This window comes from Acinonyx jubatus, chromosome B1, assembly GCF_027475565.1.
Source record: "Acinonyx jubatus isolate Ajub_Pintada_27869175 chromosome B1, VMU_Ajub_asm_v1.0, whole genome shotgun sequence".
In the NCBI taxonomy this organism is placed as follows: Eukaryota; Metazoa; Chordata; class Mammalia; order Carnivora; family Felidae; genus Acinonyx; species Acinonyx jubatus.
The window spans coordinates 194349749-194366589 of record NC_069382.1 but is presented as its reverse complement, the minus strand read 5'-3'; the positions used below and the strand labels follow the sequence as shown (position 1 = coordinate 194366589).

Below are 16841 nucleotides of genomic sequence, written 5' to 3'. Positions count from 1 at the left end.
TATATTTTAATAGATACTTGGCTGTGGTTCATAAGCATGCATAGGCTGGGGTGGTATGATTTGCTGCTAATATTTTTGGCAGGATACAGATTCCAGTGTGCATGGGCAGGCCTGGGCAGCTTTATCTCAATCAGCTCTCTTGGGGTTTTGATTTGTTTTTGTCCCCCCCCCCATGATTATGTGTCTAGAATGTTGTTAATGAAATGCAATACCCATCTGTAAGTTTTTCTCTACCTTGATGAATGTGGAGAGGGGGGTGACGAGAGAGGGGTATGGATCACATGGTTTATAACTCACCAGCCACTGCCTCAGTTTGGCAACTTCGTTTCCAGGCAATCTCCCGGAAGTATCCAGAAGTATCTGGAGTACCCCCAGGACTCTAAGCGGACGGTGGGAAGGGATGAGAGGTAGCAAGCAGGTGGAGGGAGGTGTATTTGAGATCAAAGACGCCAGGAGATTTTGGAAGCATCTACCTCAAGAGAACACAATCTTTCTTAGCAAATGACTAGGAAGCTTAATGAAAGCATTTTCTGTAAGAGGGATTAGAGCTGGGTGCTTGTTTCTTATTTATATTCATACTTGTACTTTTGATTTTGCTTTTCTCTACTTCTCCTCACTGCTATTTGGGACGTGCTGAGTGCTGGTTACATGTTCCAACATGCACCATTATGAATCTTTGAGTTCATTTGAGGATTACATCACTCCCTATGATTCTATCCCTTCTTTGCACACTTCTGGTCTATTTCTCACCTTTTTTTTTTTTTTTCTGTCTCACTGCAGTCATTTCTAGCCACTAGCTCTCTAGGGAAGTTCTACCGGACTCCCCCTGAAATAATAATGCTCTGAAATGAAGAGTACATACTTTTACTCAAATTTTAATGGGATTCTATTCAGTGCCTGATACCTAGAACTAGGCTCTGAAAACAGACGCAAAAGAAGCCATAAAATGTGGTTTCTGATCGCTCCATCCGCTCAACACATAATTTGGGGGGAACCCATTACACAGAGTTTCGTTGAATGAGCCCTACTGAGTGGCCACAACACTGACATTTAGGCCGACTTTTACCCATTTTACAGATGAAGGGACTCGGACCCAGAGGGATCTGTGCTTCATCCCAGGCTACATAGCTAATAAGTGGAGGAGAGACAGGGTTTTCCCCTCCATGTGCCAGCTTCCCAAAGCCTGTGGAAGTCACAGACCGGGCTGCACCCGGGAGCGACCAGGGGGAGAAACCCTAAGTGGCTGATGCCATTTCGAACAGGCCAATAGTTTTATTGAAGGAAAAGCAGAAAAGGGAAAGAAGAGTAACAGACCCATGATGGCATTCCCACCGCTTAGGTGACTGAAGGCCCCTGACTCACCGGTGGCACTGTTGATTCGAGGCCATGACCTAGGGCAGAAAAGAGAGCCAAGGTAAGTGTCAGCCGCATTCGATTACATACCTTCCCCAGCGGGATGGGCTGCTGTTACAGGCGTTTTCCCCAGATCAACCTATAAAATGATTTCTTTTTTCTTCTTCTTTTCTAAATGTTTATTTATTTTTGAGAGAGAGAGAGGGAGAGAGAGCAGGGAGGGGCAGAGAGAGAGGGAGACGCAGAATCTGAAGCAGGCTCCAGGCTCCGAGCTGTCAGCACAGAGCCCGATGCAGGGCTCGAACTCACAGACCGTGAGATCATGACCTGAGCTGAAGTCAGACGTTTAACCAACTGAGCCACCCAGGAGGAGCCCCCGGAACGATTTCTTGTTGTTCGCATTGTTCTAGATCTAAAATCACATCTCATTATAGAGAATACGGAAAACAGAAAAACGTAGAAGAAAATAACAATCAATCAACACCCCAGGTAATATTTTGGCAAATCCCCTCTACATGTGTGTATGTGCTTCTGAGGATGTGTGAGTACATTGAAACACATAAGTAGCAAAACTGGCAGAACCACCTATGGGCTATTGATGTTAAAGATACATTCTAGATCTTCAGCGGTTATTCAAACGCATGATATTTATTGCCTGTGTGATTTTTCGAGGGGACATTCAGGTTCTCGCTAGTTTCCATTATGGTGAATAATGTTGCAGGGCGCATTTTAATCTAATCACCAGATATTTCCGTGGAGAGACTCCGCCAGGCACAGCGAAGGGGTCAGGCGACACGGATCTTCCAAGCCCCTCGCTGTGGATCGTGCAATTTCCTTCCACGTGGGTTGGGTCCGTGTAGACGCTAATCCACAGAGCGGGAAGTGACCATCTCACCGCATCCCAACACTACTAAATCCCATCCTTTAAAACAATGTTGCCTGTTTGTTGATCCCTTACGGTGCCTGTTTCACTTCCCTGATGACCAGTGAGACTGAATTCTTCTTTTTCAAGTGGTTTTAGGCCCCTTGGATTTTTTTCCTGTCGTGAGTTATCTGCATAGGTCTCTCTCCATTTTCTAATGAGGGCTTTGCCTGGCCACCACGTTCCCCTTTGGACAGGGTGCTTTCGGAAGCACATCTTGCCTGGATTTCGGGCAATGATCTGAAAAAGCTCTGGGGCCACAGAAGGCTCTGGAGGATGCCGCTTGTGTGAGCCGACTTGTTTGTGCCCTTAACGATCTCGGGGCCTTGCACAGCACCTATCCTCCGAGGCCCTCAAAGTGCGTCACCGGAGCAATTAATTGAGCATCGCAACACAGGCTGGGTGTAAATATTTATGAGGCCTGGCTGGTGGCTGGGACACTGGGCACAGAAGAGTTAAACTGGGAGATGTTAGTAACTAGGAGACCACCTTCCAGGAGTCTAGCTCCCTGCTTACCCTTTGTCCTCTGTTTACCATTTTAACACCGCGAGGGACCCTGTGGGGTGGCTCTCATTGTCCCAAATTTACAGACGAGGAGATGGGAGATTCAGAGGGCTCAGTCCCACAGAGAGCGAGGGATCTGACACCAGCCTGTCCGATCCCCACATCCTCACTGCCTCCCCGGCCCTCACCCACAGGCGGTGGCCAATCCTGGAGGCATTTACAGCTGCGTCTCAGAGTCCTTGTGGTTGGCTCTTGGCATCCTTTCCAGCTGCCTGAGATTTTGCAGAAATTAACAGTAAATCAGCCAGTAAGGAGCAGATCTGGGGCCTGAGAGCTCTCTCTCTCTCTCTCTCTCTCTCTCTCTCCACTTTCAACACATGGCCTCTTCCCTGACATCTTGGTCTTTGATTAAGGCCTCGGAAGGCTCCCCAGACCTGCAGTTCATGACGTGTGACATGTAAATGACACGTTTTTGTGACTGTGTACAGGGAGCTTGATGTGGGTGTGGCAAGCCAGGCCACTGCTGGGAGACAGCACACCCAGGGCAGGCAGGGTGCAAGCCCCAGCCCAGGGGTGACGAAGGGGAGCTACACTCTCCTCGGGGTTCTAGAAAGAACTTGAGCTTGGAAGTTAGCATTTTGTCCTCCCTCTGACCTTGGCTTCCCCCGGTTTTTAGAATTAAAGACCGTTAATGCTGCAAAGCCCATCGGAGACCATGCTGTCCAATTTGTTCCAAGTTTTAGACCCTTGGGAGGCAGAAGTGGGGTCTTCTGACCCCCATAAAGAGCGGAAGGGAACACTGCCTGCTGGGCACTGAGCGAGGCTCCACTCTGGCGGGTGGGCTCTCCCCACTCTGCACCCTTATTATTTCCAAGCCCATAGCAGCAATGTAGACCGCCCAGCTCTCAGCCCCTGGGAGCTTCCTCCCGATTGTCCAGGTTGTCTGAAAGTGGCTTATCTGATCCGCTCTGCCTCTCGGCGGGGTCCCAGAGCGATGGAGCTCATTCATATGTCATAGTCCCCCGGGGATTCTGCACCCCAGAGCTCTCTGTGCGTCAGTGCAAGCCAAATGAATTAGCAAAGGAAGCATCAGCAGGGTGGGGAGCCGCGTTGTTATTCCAGCTGAGCCCCCAAAGGGGAGAGGGAGAAGAGGAAGGCTGGGACCTGGGAAGGAGGGGGCCCCGGAGGCTTCCTGGACTCCTCAGCCGAGAAGCTCCCTGAAAGGCTCCTGGGCTCAACACTCTTTGCAGCCTGACAGCCCAGGGTGACAGTGAAAGAGCGACTTCATGGAGGTCCGATGTGTCCTCTTTATGCTCAAGTGAGGCCCACGTGTTGGTTAGCAAGCTGCCTCTCGCCAGGTGCTTACAAGGACGCTCCCTGCTTCCTTCTGTCAACAGCATCCGTAACACGGCCACATGCGGACGGGCCGCGGCTGGATGGCGGGATAGCTTGGTCCCCACCCCTTCCTCCTTCCACCTCTGGGCCTGAGGGCCACAGGCCTTCCTCTGCACCTCGGGCCTGTGCAGGCAGGTGTCCACGTTGTGGTGGGGGGTTCTCCATATATGAGATGCACAAAGCTGACCTCCAGCGTTTGTGGTTTTCTATATTTAAGGCGCGTTGCAAATAAAGATTTTTGATTTCTGAATTATGTTTCAATTTTAACCCTTCTTAATAAGGTAATGTGCTTCATAATTTTTAATCTTTGAAGGGCACTAAATTATACTCATCCTCCCTCCCCCCACCCTAAGTTGCTGCCAATCAGAACGGGATCTGATTGGGTAGGCGGGGTGCACTTACGCCTTACTCATCCATGGGAACAAAGTTTGGATGGTGTGTTTTTCTGGTCCCATAGAGATGGGATTTGGTCCTGTCTCCAGGGTCAAGCTCCTGGCATGGAGTTTAATTCCTGATCCACCCCTCGGGTGTGATGTGTATGGTCCCCTCTGGGTCTCCCCAGGCACCCAGTGCTGGAGCAGAATTGCGCATCAGATCCCCTGGGGAGGGGGTCAGGGTGATTTCACCTGCCAGTCCACTCCCTGTCCCAAACCTCCAAGATTAACCGGCTCGGTGACATTTCTCACCTTAAGCACTGCCTCTGACATTCAGAGACGGCAGTAGGCTAAAATTCTAATTTTTGGAAGACCGTTGATACGGGTTGCTAACCCGATTTTTAAGATAATCTAGAGAGAAATGAAAGTGACTCGAAAGTCCTAAAGTCATTGCCTTCTTCCCTCTGTGTGGCTGTTTGAGCTGTGCTGGTTGACTGTTGCGCCTTACATAAATCATTTCACCAAATGTCTTGGCAACTCTTGTTGGACAAGAATCTGTATCCTGACGTTAGGGCTAATTACGGAATGTTAGTGCAAACGGGACCATGAACTGGCCCTTTCATTTTGTCGCTGGGTTGACCCAAGCCCAGGTTAAGCCCCCGGAGGAGCTGGTGGTTGCACGTTTATAGCACAGCCCGTCTGCAGGCAGGGCTCGCCCTCCTTCCTCTCCAGCACTGGAGGGAGGTGCAGATTGGCGTCAGGGAGCTTTAGGAGCTGAGGTCTGGAAAGCGGTGTGCTCAGAGAGTGGGGCCCGCAGGGGCGGACTAGAAGGCCTGTGTGGTCCTGGAGGCATGTGGGGCTTGGTAGGCTGCCGGATAACGCTCCAAGCTGCATCGCAGGGAGGCCGTGCGGGGGCACATGGGATCTACTGGCAAGGGAAGGACTCGGGCATAACAGTCTCAGCAGGAGGCAAGGCCAACCTTGACAGTGGGTGTTCCCCTAGCTTCCCACGTGGCCACCAGAGCCCTCCTCTGCTCCGCTGGCACCCATTCAAGGTGGAATCAAGTCCACGCTCATATCTAACTAGTGAATGAATGGGCTCCTTCTCTGTTAAAGGAATCTTTGATCATCTGCACGAATCCTCCTCTTACCGACTTTACTTTTACACACACACACAAGTCACATTTGGGGGTACGCAGCTCCCTGAGGGATCCCGGGGAAAACTCTGGAAGTGTGAACGTTCTCACCTCCCGGGACCCTTCGTTCTGGGGGAGCCCTGCCCCTCTCTACCTGCTCAGGGGCTCCCGCTTACCCCCCACCCCCCCAGGACCGGTGAACCTCCCTGCCTCTGAACACCCTGGCATTTCTCTGCTCTCCCAAGAGGAGAGTCGAAAGGCAGTGTGGAGTTAGGCATTTCTTACTTAAATCTCATTGTTAAGCCTTCCTGTGTTTTTTCCTTTCCTCAACTAGGTTTTAAGTGGTCTGGGGACAGAAAGCATGTGTTGTGAGCTGTGATCACTCTCATAGGAGCCATCCACGTCCCTGACAAATACCGAGAAATGAAAACAACAACATCGGGGTTACGTCACAGAGGAGTGGAGAGGCAGCGTGGGGTGACCTGGGTGTCCAGCTTAGCTCGGGCGGACGACTCCTGAGTCCCCAGCCTCCACCCTCTCCCCTGGCCTCCCCAACTTACTCTCTTCTCTCTGCTTCCCTCCTGCTTGCCTTCCGGTAGACGTTCCTTCTGTCACCTACTTAAGTATCCAGCCTGTGCCAGGCATGGGGCATCGTACAAGCCAATGGCCTCCTGTGGGTCCCTCCTGCCCTTCTTCCTCCCGTCCCTTCAGCAGTGTTCACTGAGCATCTACTAAGGGGAGCTCCTCGAGGGCGAGCCCAGGAGGGGGATGCAGCACCACACCACGGTCCACGCACCCTCTGTGAAAGCACTCGGGCCCTCTGTAACGCTCTCAGCCAGCCACATCTTGCAGAAAGATACTCCCCTTTCTGCAAAGCGAGGCGGGCCAGAAGGAGCAATATTCTTATGGGTCTGTTGGTGCCATGGACACCCAGGGCAGCTGGGGGCAGGCAGGGGAGACCGGAGAGGTCAAGAGTAACAACAGCAGGGGCCTTTGCCCCATCTGTCTCCTGGGCAGAGGGCTGCCTGGTGGGAGGCCCGCAGGGGGTTTCCCAGTGTGGGATCAAGGAAGATGACTGCTGGCCCTCCTGACCCCCGAGGAATTACAGCCACCTGCACCTCGTCCCTGGGGAACGAACTATTCCAACTTTGTTGGTGGCCAAAGGGAACAAATGGATAGTGACTGAGGTGAGCGTGGGGAGGGTCTGAGCGTGGGGCATGGGAGCCACAGTATCCACCGCAGTGCCGTGGTCAAGAATGGGGAAAGAGACTCGCCTCGGAGTGTGAAGGCAAAGCTGGGGACCTCGTGGGCCAGCCCTTAGCCTCCCGGACGCTTGGTGCCCCCCAGACTCTGTCACGGCACGTGGCACAGTGTCTCAGAGTCTGTAATAGAAGCGATTATGTTCTCCCCCCCACCACAGATTGAACATCTGAATGGCAGGGGCTGCGTCTTCCTCTCTGTCTTTCCCTGTCCCCAGTGCACTGACGTCTCCCACCTTCCTCCTACCCCTGTGCCCCTACCTTGCGTCTTCTTCCCTCCTTCCTGTTCCCCAGAGGCGGTGGGTAGGGGTGGGGTGAGTGCTGGGTGCAGAGGCTGCCTCTTCAGCTCCGAGGCTTTGCACCTGTCAGTAACGATGCTAAAAGGGAGGCCAAACGTGAGTGGGCACCGGAGTCACCGGGAGGAATGTTTAAACACAGATGCCTGGGCTCCTGCAGCTGAGTGTCTGATTCAGTGGGCCAGGGCCTGAGACTCTGCATTTCTACGAAGCTCCCAGGTGGTGTGGCTAAGAGGCTGTGTCAAGGATGTGGACGTTCTTCTCGGGAGCGTAATGCTCACGCCCCTTCTTGACAGCAGAGAGTTTGGCGCGAGCAGATTGGAGACTCATGGGAACAGAAACCGCAATCCACACGTACATGCCCACAAAGCAGAAAGTCGTGATCGCCGAGAACTCAGAAATGGCACTCGATTTGAGGTTAGACCCTGAATCGCAATCCAGCTGGTCCCAGTTACAAGGTCTATGACTGACCGAAACGGTAACCTCTCTCAGACTCTCTTTTCTCGTCTATAAAATGGGAATAATAATAGCTACTTCAGAGCATTATTGTGAGGAGTAGATGCCAAAATTCCTTCCGCGGAGGCTGGTACATGTCCGGCATTTAACTATGGATTTGAGTTTGGACCCGATTGGAAAACACGCGTCAGTAGGTTTCTGTTTTCTACACATGTGGGGACACAATGCGGAACAGAAGTGGAGATTGGAGGTTCAGCCTGATGAATTCCATGGCGTGTTCTAGGACACATTCATATCAGCAGTGTAGACAGGCCGTGGGTGGTGGATATGGATGCTATCCTGTGTTTTTCTTGGATCGATTTTGGCTCGGTCAGGACCACACGGTTTATGGGTTCACGTGGGGCTCTGCGCTCCCAGAGTGGAGCCTGCTTGGGATTCTCTCACTCTGCCCCTTCCCTTGCTTGTGCGGAATCTCTCTCTCGAAACCAATAAAAAACATTTACAAAAAGGGAGACTAGTAAGACTGTGAATATGGGGATCCAGGCAGACGCTACCTGTTAAACACTTAAAATAGTGCCTCACCCACGGTGAGCACTCACTCAGTGAGCGTTTGCCCTTGTAATTTATTGAGAACCTGCTATGTTCCAGGCAGGCTACACAGGAACTACTTTAATAGAGGGGTCAGTGGGGGACCAGGCAACCTGCTCATTCAGTTTCAGATTCCATTTCTGAAATCTATGAGGCGCTGAGATGGAAATGGGCTTGTGAGCAGGAGGTCGCTGGGTGAGTGAGCAGGTCAGGTGACCTTGAAACCCAGTGCCCTCAGGCCGCTTCTGTGCCCCAGCGGCCTGCCCCCAGCACCTTCCTTCCCGCCGCATGCAAATGCTGGTAATGGTAATTTGTCCGAAGAATGAATTAATCAGTGCGATAGTTATTAAAGTAAGATAGTAGACCCAAATATGTAGTTTTCAGACATTTTGGTTTTATATATCTCAAATACTAATTTATACGCATATAATACTTTCATTATAAAATATGCAGTGGTACAGAGATTTGTATGCATATGGGATTTTTTTTTTTTAAATTTGGGTTTATAAATGGTTTGGAACAGGTTGCAGAAACATTGTCTGTTGCTCTTTTTAATATATCTTGAGCATGCTATGACACATCCTGAAATAATTTGCTGCGGAAAAAAGCCCTGCTCTCTCTCTCTCTCTCTCTTTTTTTCAAATGTAGCTGTAAATATTACTTTGATGCACGTAATTGCTGCAACCATCTCCATTTGAAGGAAGGTTTCTAACCCTTCCATCTCCCATCTCCTGCTATTGTCAAGAAATAAGAAAAACTGACTTCAAATGCATTATTCAAATGTATTTAATGTAAACATTGAAGAAGTCTGAGAACAGCCACAAATTTTGCTTTGCATCATGTGGTTTTGACAATGTTTCAAATATGCTGTTTTACAGGCATCCATTTACTCTTTTTAGGGAGAACAGTTCCTCAAGTCAATCTGACGATGCTAAGAAGGTCCCCGTGCCGGGCACATAGTAGGACCGGATGAGTGTTGGGCGGTTGACCCAACACTCGGTTGCACCCGAGTACAAGTGCATTGGGGTGCAAGGAGTGTGGTATACCTTGCTGAGACCCTCGTGTGACTCTGGGCAGAGACTGCTCCGTCAGGGCTTGGGCGAGGGAGCTCTGGGGGGGACCCTCTGGGAATCAGGGTATTGTCCAGGGTCTGGCTCCTGGTCAATGGCGGAGGTGGATTGGGCATCAGGATGGGAATCTTGCCATTTCAACAAGCGAGCCCCTACGCTGAGCCTTCAGACGTGGCGATGAGCCCCTTGGAGGTGGGGCTTTGTCTCTCTTCTCTGCATATTCCCTAGCCTGTGCAAGTCCCAATGCCACAACTGCTCAGTAAATATTTGCTCAGCTGAAGGGCAAAGAGAAGCGTCCATGTGGGCACATGGCTTCCTCGATCCTCCTTGTGGTGGTCTCTTGGCCCGATTCATCAAAGGTTCATCATTAGATTGTTCGCCAGCCGAGAACGGAAACTTCCCTCTTGGTGGCTATCTCTCAGGCTGTGTAGAGACCTGGTGGGTGGTGCCAACAGCCCTGGTCTGAAATGCTGCGGATGCCTTGGGGCTTCTCAACCTTTACCTGCATCTCACACCGGCTGGCAATTCAACCCACATGAATTTCTTTTCCTTCAGGACCTCGGTCTCCATGTGACCGCTGACCTCTAAGATACCACTGGCAGCAATAACATTCTATCACATTAACATTGTGTGTGTGTGTGTGTGTGTGTGTGTGTGTGTGTGTTGGTCAGCTTGTTGCCACAGAATCAAACTTTTCACTCCTCCATTAATAAACAAGTAAACATTCTGACCTATTTTTTGGCAGACCGAAGTCCTGGAATTTCAAATGACTGGAAGCTTCTTTTGTTGTCCTTCTCTTGCCCCTGGGATGAAAGCAAATAGATGGCAGTCAGGAAATAGCAAGAGGTGAGGGGAAAAAATTAATTAAGTGCATTCATTCATGGAAACAGCCACCCAGTCAGATTTAAGTAATGAACATCTCACACGCGATTCCAAATCTCTCTTTGCATTTCCATTGGGGTTTTTAAAAAATCTGCGTTTAAAGTAATGTAATTACTTAAAAATGTATATGTATTTTTAGTGTAAGAGCTTTATTTCACAAGGAGTGGGAGTGGGGGGGGGCGCGGAAGAAGTGTCCCAGTCAGGATGAAAACGTGGGCTTCTCCCCCACGTCAGCAGGCTCAGTGTGGCCCCCTCCTCAAGCTGTGTGAGTCTCGTGACATTGCTCTGTGAAAGGAAGAGAATCACACCTTCGTCACGTGGTCGAGGGGAGGCAAGGACAAACAAGGACAGCGCCGGGGGGCCCAGGAACGTTCTAGATGCCTCCTTCGCGAGTTGAATTTGACCCGCAGCTAGCAGACAGAACAGCATCCAGTGAAGGCAGGCGGATTACTTAGCAAGAGCAATTCAGATTCGAGTAATATTTATTGAAATTCTGTATGATTTAGATACTTTGCCGTGGAGTCTTCTGTGAAAAAAATTATTTTAAATTGAGTTGATTTGGTCAAATTCAGGAAGGCATTCGCTGTCATAAACCATCGCTGGGATGCATCCTTTCTTTCTTTAATTAGCCGCGCTTAATATCCTTGCATTTCTTTTGCAGGTATTTTGTGAGCTTTAGCAGGTGTTTCCTGGTGAGTTTCCTCTGTTAATGCTCCTCTTGTGAGCTCCGCTGACCCCCTCGTCCTGGTTCCCCCCACGTGGGGCACACTTCCTTCTTCTCGTCCTTGGACTTTCTCTACTCCTAGCCCCCTTTCTCTTCCAGATGCTGGTTATTGCCTGCCTTCTCCTCCTGCTTCTGAGCTCAGTGTAGGCGCCCGCCCCCCAGGGGAACCTTCCCTGACCTCTGAGACAGGCTCCTTCACCGACTGGTCCCAGTTGTAATTTTCCCTTTGTCTTGTAGCTGTGTTCGTGTCCCATAAGCCAGCTCATGCACTGTGCCCCCCCCCCCCCCGCCCCAGGGTAGAGATGCACGGGGTGGGGAGTGGGGGGAGGGGGGAAGGGGGGCTGTGGTCAGCACCTGACCCTCGGAGGCCCCTTGGGGGACGTGTGTGTGTGGGAGTGAAGGACTCTGGGAAATGCTTCCCGGTGCCTGGAGACCTTCCATCTAGGATTTTGTGTGCAGCCTACCGGCTGCGAAGTGATAAATAAAAAATTTAATGAGTTGTTTGCATGTAGTTCGTCACGGGGTACATCCCCACAAAGCAAGGTGATGGTGTTAGTTCCGTATTTCACATTTTACTTTTTTTTCATTATTTCGTGATCGCAAAAATGAATTATTGTGTTATTTGATCTATTTCATCGCTTTCTATTTCTCTGGGGGAAGCTTGATTCATGTCTGCATCGGTACTCTGACTTCTAAGCTCTAGACACAGGCATCTATTTTCCGGACCTTCCTGTGAGGTTATCCTCCAGCAGACTTTCCCCTGTGAGCAGCCTCTTTGCTCACATAGTTTGCAAACCAGCAGCCTGGGCACCAAACTTGAGTCTTCTCTTTCTTGCCCCCATCACGCCACCTCCATGCTTTGGTTCCAGATCCCGAGTCGATCCCCTGATGCTTGCTAGGCTGCCTCTTCTTCCTCACCCCGAGGGGCTCTATTCTGTCTTTGGTTCTTTATATGTATTTTTCACGCTTATTTATTTTTGAGAGAGAGAGAGAGAGAGAACAAGGAGGAGGGGCAGAGAGAGAGGGAGACACAGAATCCGAAGCAGGCTCCAGGCTCTGAGATGTCAGCATAGAGCCTGAGGCAGGACTCAAACCCACAGAGTGAGAGGTCATGACCTGGGCCGAAGTTGGATACTTAACCCACTGAGCCGCCCAGGCACCCCATGTCTGTCTGTTTCCCTTTCTTTTTTCTTTCTTTCTTTCTTTCTTTCTTTCTTTCTTTCTTCTTCTTTCTTTCTCTTTCTTTTTCTTTCTTTCTCTTTCTTTCTTTCTTTCTTTCTTTCTCTTTCTTTCTTCTTTTTCTTTCTTCTTTCTTTCTCTTTCTTTTTTCTTTCTTTCTTTCTTTCTTTTTCTTTCTTCTTTCTTTCTTCCGTTTTCTTTCTTTTCTTTCTTCTTTCTTTCTTTCTTTCTTCCCTATTATTTCTTTCTTTCTCTTCTTTCTTTTCTTTCTTCCTTTCTTTCTTCTTTCTTTCTTTCTTCTTTCTTTCTTTCTTTCTTTCTTTCTTTCTTTCTTCCCTTCCTCCCTTCTTCCCTCTGTCTCCTTTCTTTCTTTTTTTCCTCTTTCTTTCTTTCTTCCCTTCCTCCCTTCTTCCCTCTGTCTCCTTTCTTTCTTTCTTTCTTTCTTTTTTTCTCTTTTTCTTTCTTCCCTGTTATTTCTTTCTTTCTTTTCTTTCTTTCTTTCTTTCTTTCTTTCTTTCTTTCTTTCTTTCTTTCTTCCCCCCTTCTTCCCTCTGTCTCCTTTCTTTCTTTCTTTTTTTCTCTTTCTTTCTTTCTTCCCTGTTATTTCTTTCTTTCTCTTCTTTCCTTCTTTCTTTCTTCTTTCTTTCTTTCTTTCTTCTTTCTTTCTCTTTCTTTTTTCTCTCTCTTTCTTTCTTTTTCTTTCTTTCTCTTTCTTTCTTTTTCTTTCTTCTTTCTTTCTCTTTCTTTTTTTCTTTCTTTCTTTCTTTCTCTTTCTTTCTTTCTTTTTCTTTCTCTTCTTTCTTTTCTTTCTTCCTTTCTTTCTTCTTTCTTTCTTTCTTTCTTTCTTTCTTTCTTTCTTTCTTTCTTCCCTTCCTCCCTTCTTCCCTCTGTCTCCTTTCTTTCTTTTTTTCTCTTTCTTTCTTTCTTCCCTGTTATTTCTTTCTTTCTCTTCTTTCTTTTCTTTCTTTCTTTCTTTCTTCCCTTCCTCCCTTCTTCCCTCTGTCTCCTTTCTTTCTTTCTTTTTTCTTTTTCTTTCTTTCTTTCCTCTCCTTTCTTTCTTCTCTCTTCTTTCTTTCTTTCTTTCTTTCTTTCTTCTCTGTTCTTTCTTTCTTCTTTCTTTCTTTCTTTCTTCTCTGTTCTTTCTTTCTTTCTCTTTCTTTCTTCTCTCTTCTTTCTTTCTTTCTTTCTTTCTTTCTTTTTCCTCTGTTCTTTCTTTCTTCTTTCTTTCTTTCTTTCTTTCTTTCTTTCTTTCTTTCTCTTTCTTCTCTCCTTATCTCTGGTCTGGCCCCTAGTATCAACCCCTTAACTGCCTTCTTGGCCTCTCAGGCTCCAATCCCCCTACTGTAAAGCAGCGGGGGGTGAGCTTTCTCATGAGCAGATTATTATCAACTCACCTCCCTGCTTGAAAATCTTCACCACTTCTCCACAGAATCCACACTCATCCCAACGAGAGCCAAGATCCCTGCCCCAAAGCCTTCCCTCCCTCCCTCCCGCCCTATCCCCCTGTCAGGGCCCCACACTGCCCTCTCTCCAGCTGTACTTTTGCAAGCCCCCACATCACTGATTAGATTGTTTTGGGTGGGGGAGCCTCCTCTCTATCTGGCAAAAATAATTTCCATTCTTCAGGGTCTATTTCGAATGCTAGTTTCCCCTGAGTTCTGTGCCGCTTCCTTTTTAGTACTTTTGGCATGTCTCTGTTTTACCATTCGTTCATTTGTTCACGAATCCGTTGATTCATTCGCTCCTCAAACAGGTATCAGATCTATTCTGTACCAGGCTGTATACTAGGCAGTGGGATGCAGTTGTTAAAGAAGATGGATGGAGTCTGCCTCATGAATCTTGCCGTTGTTGGGGAGACAGGCCAGAAACAAGTAAACAAGCAACCTTATTTTATCGTGGGGCCTTGTATCTGCCTGTTCATGCATTCGTGTTCCCCTGGCGTAGGGGCTTGACGGTGGAGGCATATTCTGGGAATCTTTTCTCTCCTAGCACACTGGGTAACTGGCCTCAGGAATCAGTGTGTAAGATACCAAGAGATGCATCGGTAAAGAATAGACAAACGACCCGCCCATCTGGGCTCATGTACAGCAGTGAGCTGTGCGCTTAGTGTGCAGAATCCTGTGGGTCCCTCTGCCGCCAGGGAAATTCTGACCTGTCCCTGCACTGAGAAGGAGGCCCTTGGTTTCATTGTATCATGTCAGAGCATTTCTGTGCTCCTGCAGCCCATGTGACATTTGCCTACATGGCTTCCACTAGTCCAATATTAAGAGCATGGGAAAGATTCTGGGAATTTCCTCCACCTTTTGCGAGAGGCACCTTAAGAATCCAACATCCTGAAAGCTACCATTACTTTTCCAGATAATTTGCTTTCATCTTTTTAAGTTTAAGAAGAGAGTTGAAGGGCTCCTGGGTGGCTCAGTCGGTTGAGCGTCTAACTCTTGCTTTTAGCTCAGGTCGTGATCCCAGGGTCTTTGGCTCGAGCCCTTCATCAGACTCTGTGCTGAGTGTGGAGCCTGCTTAAGATTCTCTCTCTCTCTCTCTCTCTCTCTCTTTCCTTTTCTCTCTCTTTCTTTGCTCCTCTCCCCCCCTCTCTCTCTCTGAAATAAAAAAAGAGAGTTGAACTTAAAGTCTTTTTCTATTTTCTATTTACAGCAACCCTTGGCAGTGAATGGCAGGCATCCTTCTCAGCTCCAAGTACAGATGAGGCAACAGGGACCCCGAGAGAGCAGAAAGGGTCTGGTTAGAGTGACCAAGTCGGTTGGTGGCCAAGCCAGCGCTAGAGGTCAGGTCTCTCCGATCCCCTGCCAGGTCCATGCCAAATGCACAGCAGGGGAGGCCAGAACCAGCAACTGCCAGAAGCCTGGGGCCAGGCGCCTCTGAAGACAACCGAGGAATGGAGACAGAATGAGTGGGGGCAGGTGTTCCACTGCCCACAGTGCATTAAGGGCAATGTTAACAAAGTTGGCAAATAAAGAGCCGTTCACCTGGATAAGAAGTAGTTAAAGCCTATTTGTTTTTCAACTGCAAGCAAAGAGCAGAGGTTAGAAAATGGAGAGGTTCTCTCCCTGTTCCCTGCTCCCTCCCTAGTTGAATTTTGTTCCCGAACCTCCGGGAAAACTAAAATGCCCAGCCCCACAGGTTTCCTCCCTACCCGGTTTCTCTGGTTTAAATCATTCTGTAGGGTTCCAGTTTTTAGAGACACGTGTTTTTAAGTGCACACCGTTGAGAGAATCATAAAGCCTCAGTCTGCCATAGAAATGTTATTAAGAATGTTAATCACCGTAGGTCAAGATTACTTGCTTTGCATTCAGTTGAGATCTGACCTTGCAAGGTTCAGCATTCCCAAGTTGGCCATTGCATCTGTGAGCCTGGGGAGGATAGTTCTGTTCACGACCATAGTGGAAGTAGGTACGCATCATTTTACAAGGCCTCAAACATTTGGGACCAGCTGTCCTTCCTGTGGACCACTCAGCCTGTCCCACCCACGTCGTGACATGCGTCACATCAGCATTTTTAAACTGCTGCTCTTGCTTGTCATTGATCCTAGTCAAGTGCCCGCCAGGGAAGCACAGTTAATTCACTGCACAGGCACATCCTGCCCAAGTGAGAAGTGCCGCCGGCTCGTGGGGAAACTGAGGCACAGCCAGCCAGTGGACGAGCCAATTAATTGTTCTCCCAAGCGTCTCACATCCTGCCAAGAAAAAAAGAGTAAGAGCACATCACCCCACAGGACCCAGCCTCTCTTCTTGAATATTCTTCTAGCACTTGAGGCTCAACGCTTTCCAGCTGTCTCTGAGTTCCTTCTCCTCTTCTGTACCTCCCTCCTGCACGATCAGTTAACAAAACGCATCTGGTCCCCCTTCACGTGTTTTCGTGCTCCCTCCTTTTTAAATATACCCTCAGAACCTGCCTTCTCCAGATTCCCATTGCTTTCTGGGTAGACCTAACCCACTTGATGGTTTAGAACTGGTAGACCAGTTCTCTGGTGGAATCCGTATCTACCTGCTACAGTGGGTTGAAGGGTGTCTACCAAGAGGTATGTATATCTGGCACATGTGGATTTGACTTAGGTTGGAAAAAAGTTCTTTGAAAATGTAATCATGCTAAGGATCTTGAGAGATGAGAGCCTCCGGGATTAGGGTGGGCCCTAAATCCAACGATGGGCCTTTTTGAGAAGAGAGGAGAAGAGAATATGTTAGGATGCTGTGTGAAGACCCATGTCTTCACATGGCAGAGTAAGGCAGAGTTGGGCGTGATGTGGCCACAAGTTAGGGAACTCCTGAAGCCACCCGGAGGTGGAAGAGGCGAGGAAGGATCTCCTCTAGAGTCTTCAGAGGGAGCACAGGCCTGCTGACGCCTTGGTTTTAGACTTCTGGGCTCTAGAACTGTGGGAGAATACATCCATGTTGTTTTAAGCCACGCGTTCATGGTAATTTGTGATGGCATCCCCGGGAAACTAACACAAGCACATCTAACCTGTCCCAAGGAACGGGAAATAAATTGGAGCCAAATCCAAATCAAGGCAAAACAATCGGTGCTGTGATAAAAACAAATGAACAAACACAACAATGACAAAACATATGTTCTAGAAGGAAAAAGATGGATAAAACTGGTTAAATCTTGCAGTGAGGAGGTAGCTTCCCCAAAGTGGTGAGTGAGGATGAATGGGTATTTGCCATACTGATGATACAGTGAGCTAGGAG

The 16841-nt window shown here is 48.7% G+C and overlaps 1 protein-coding gene across 1 annotated transcript in view; it reads right to left on the bottom strand.

Annotated features, from left to right (window-relative positions):
• CLNK (cytokine dependent hematopoietic cell linker) overlaps positions 1-16841 on the bottom strand; it is a 208003-nt gene that overhangs the window by 71774 nt on the left and 119388 nt on the right. The window contains exons 3-4 of the mRNA XM_053217569.1: positions 10085-10156; positions 1363-1391 (exon numbers count right to left, since the gene is read on the bottom strand). Of these exons, the coding sequence (XP_053073544.1) occupies positions 1363-1391; positions 10085-10156 (101 nt within the window). The remainder of the gene's footprint in view (positions 1-1362; positions 1392-10084; positions 10157-16841) is intronic.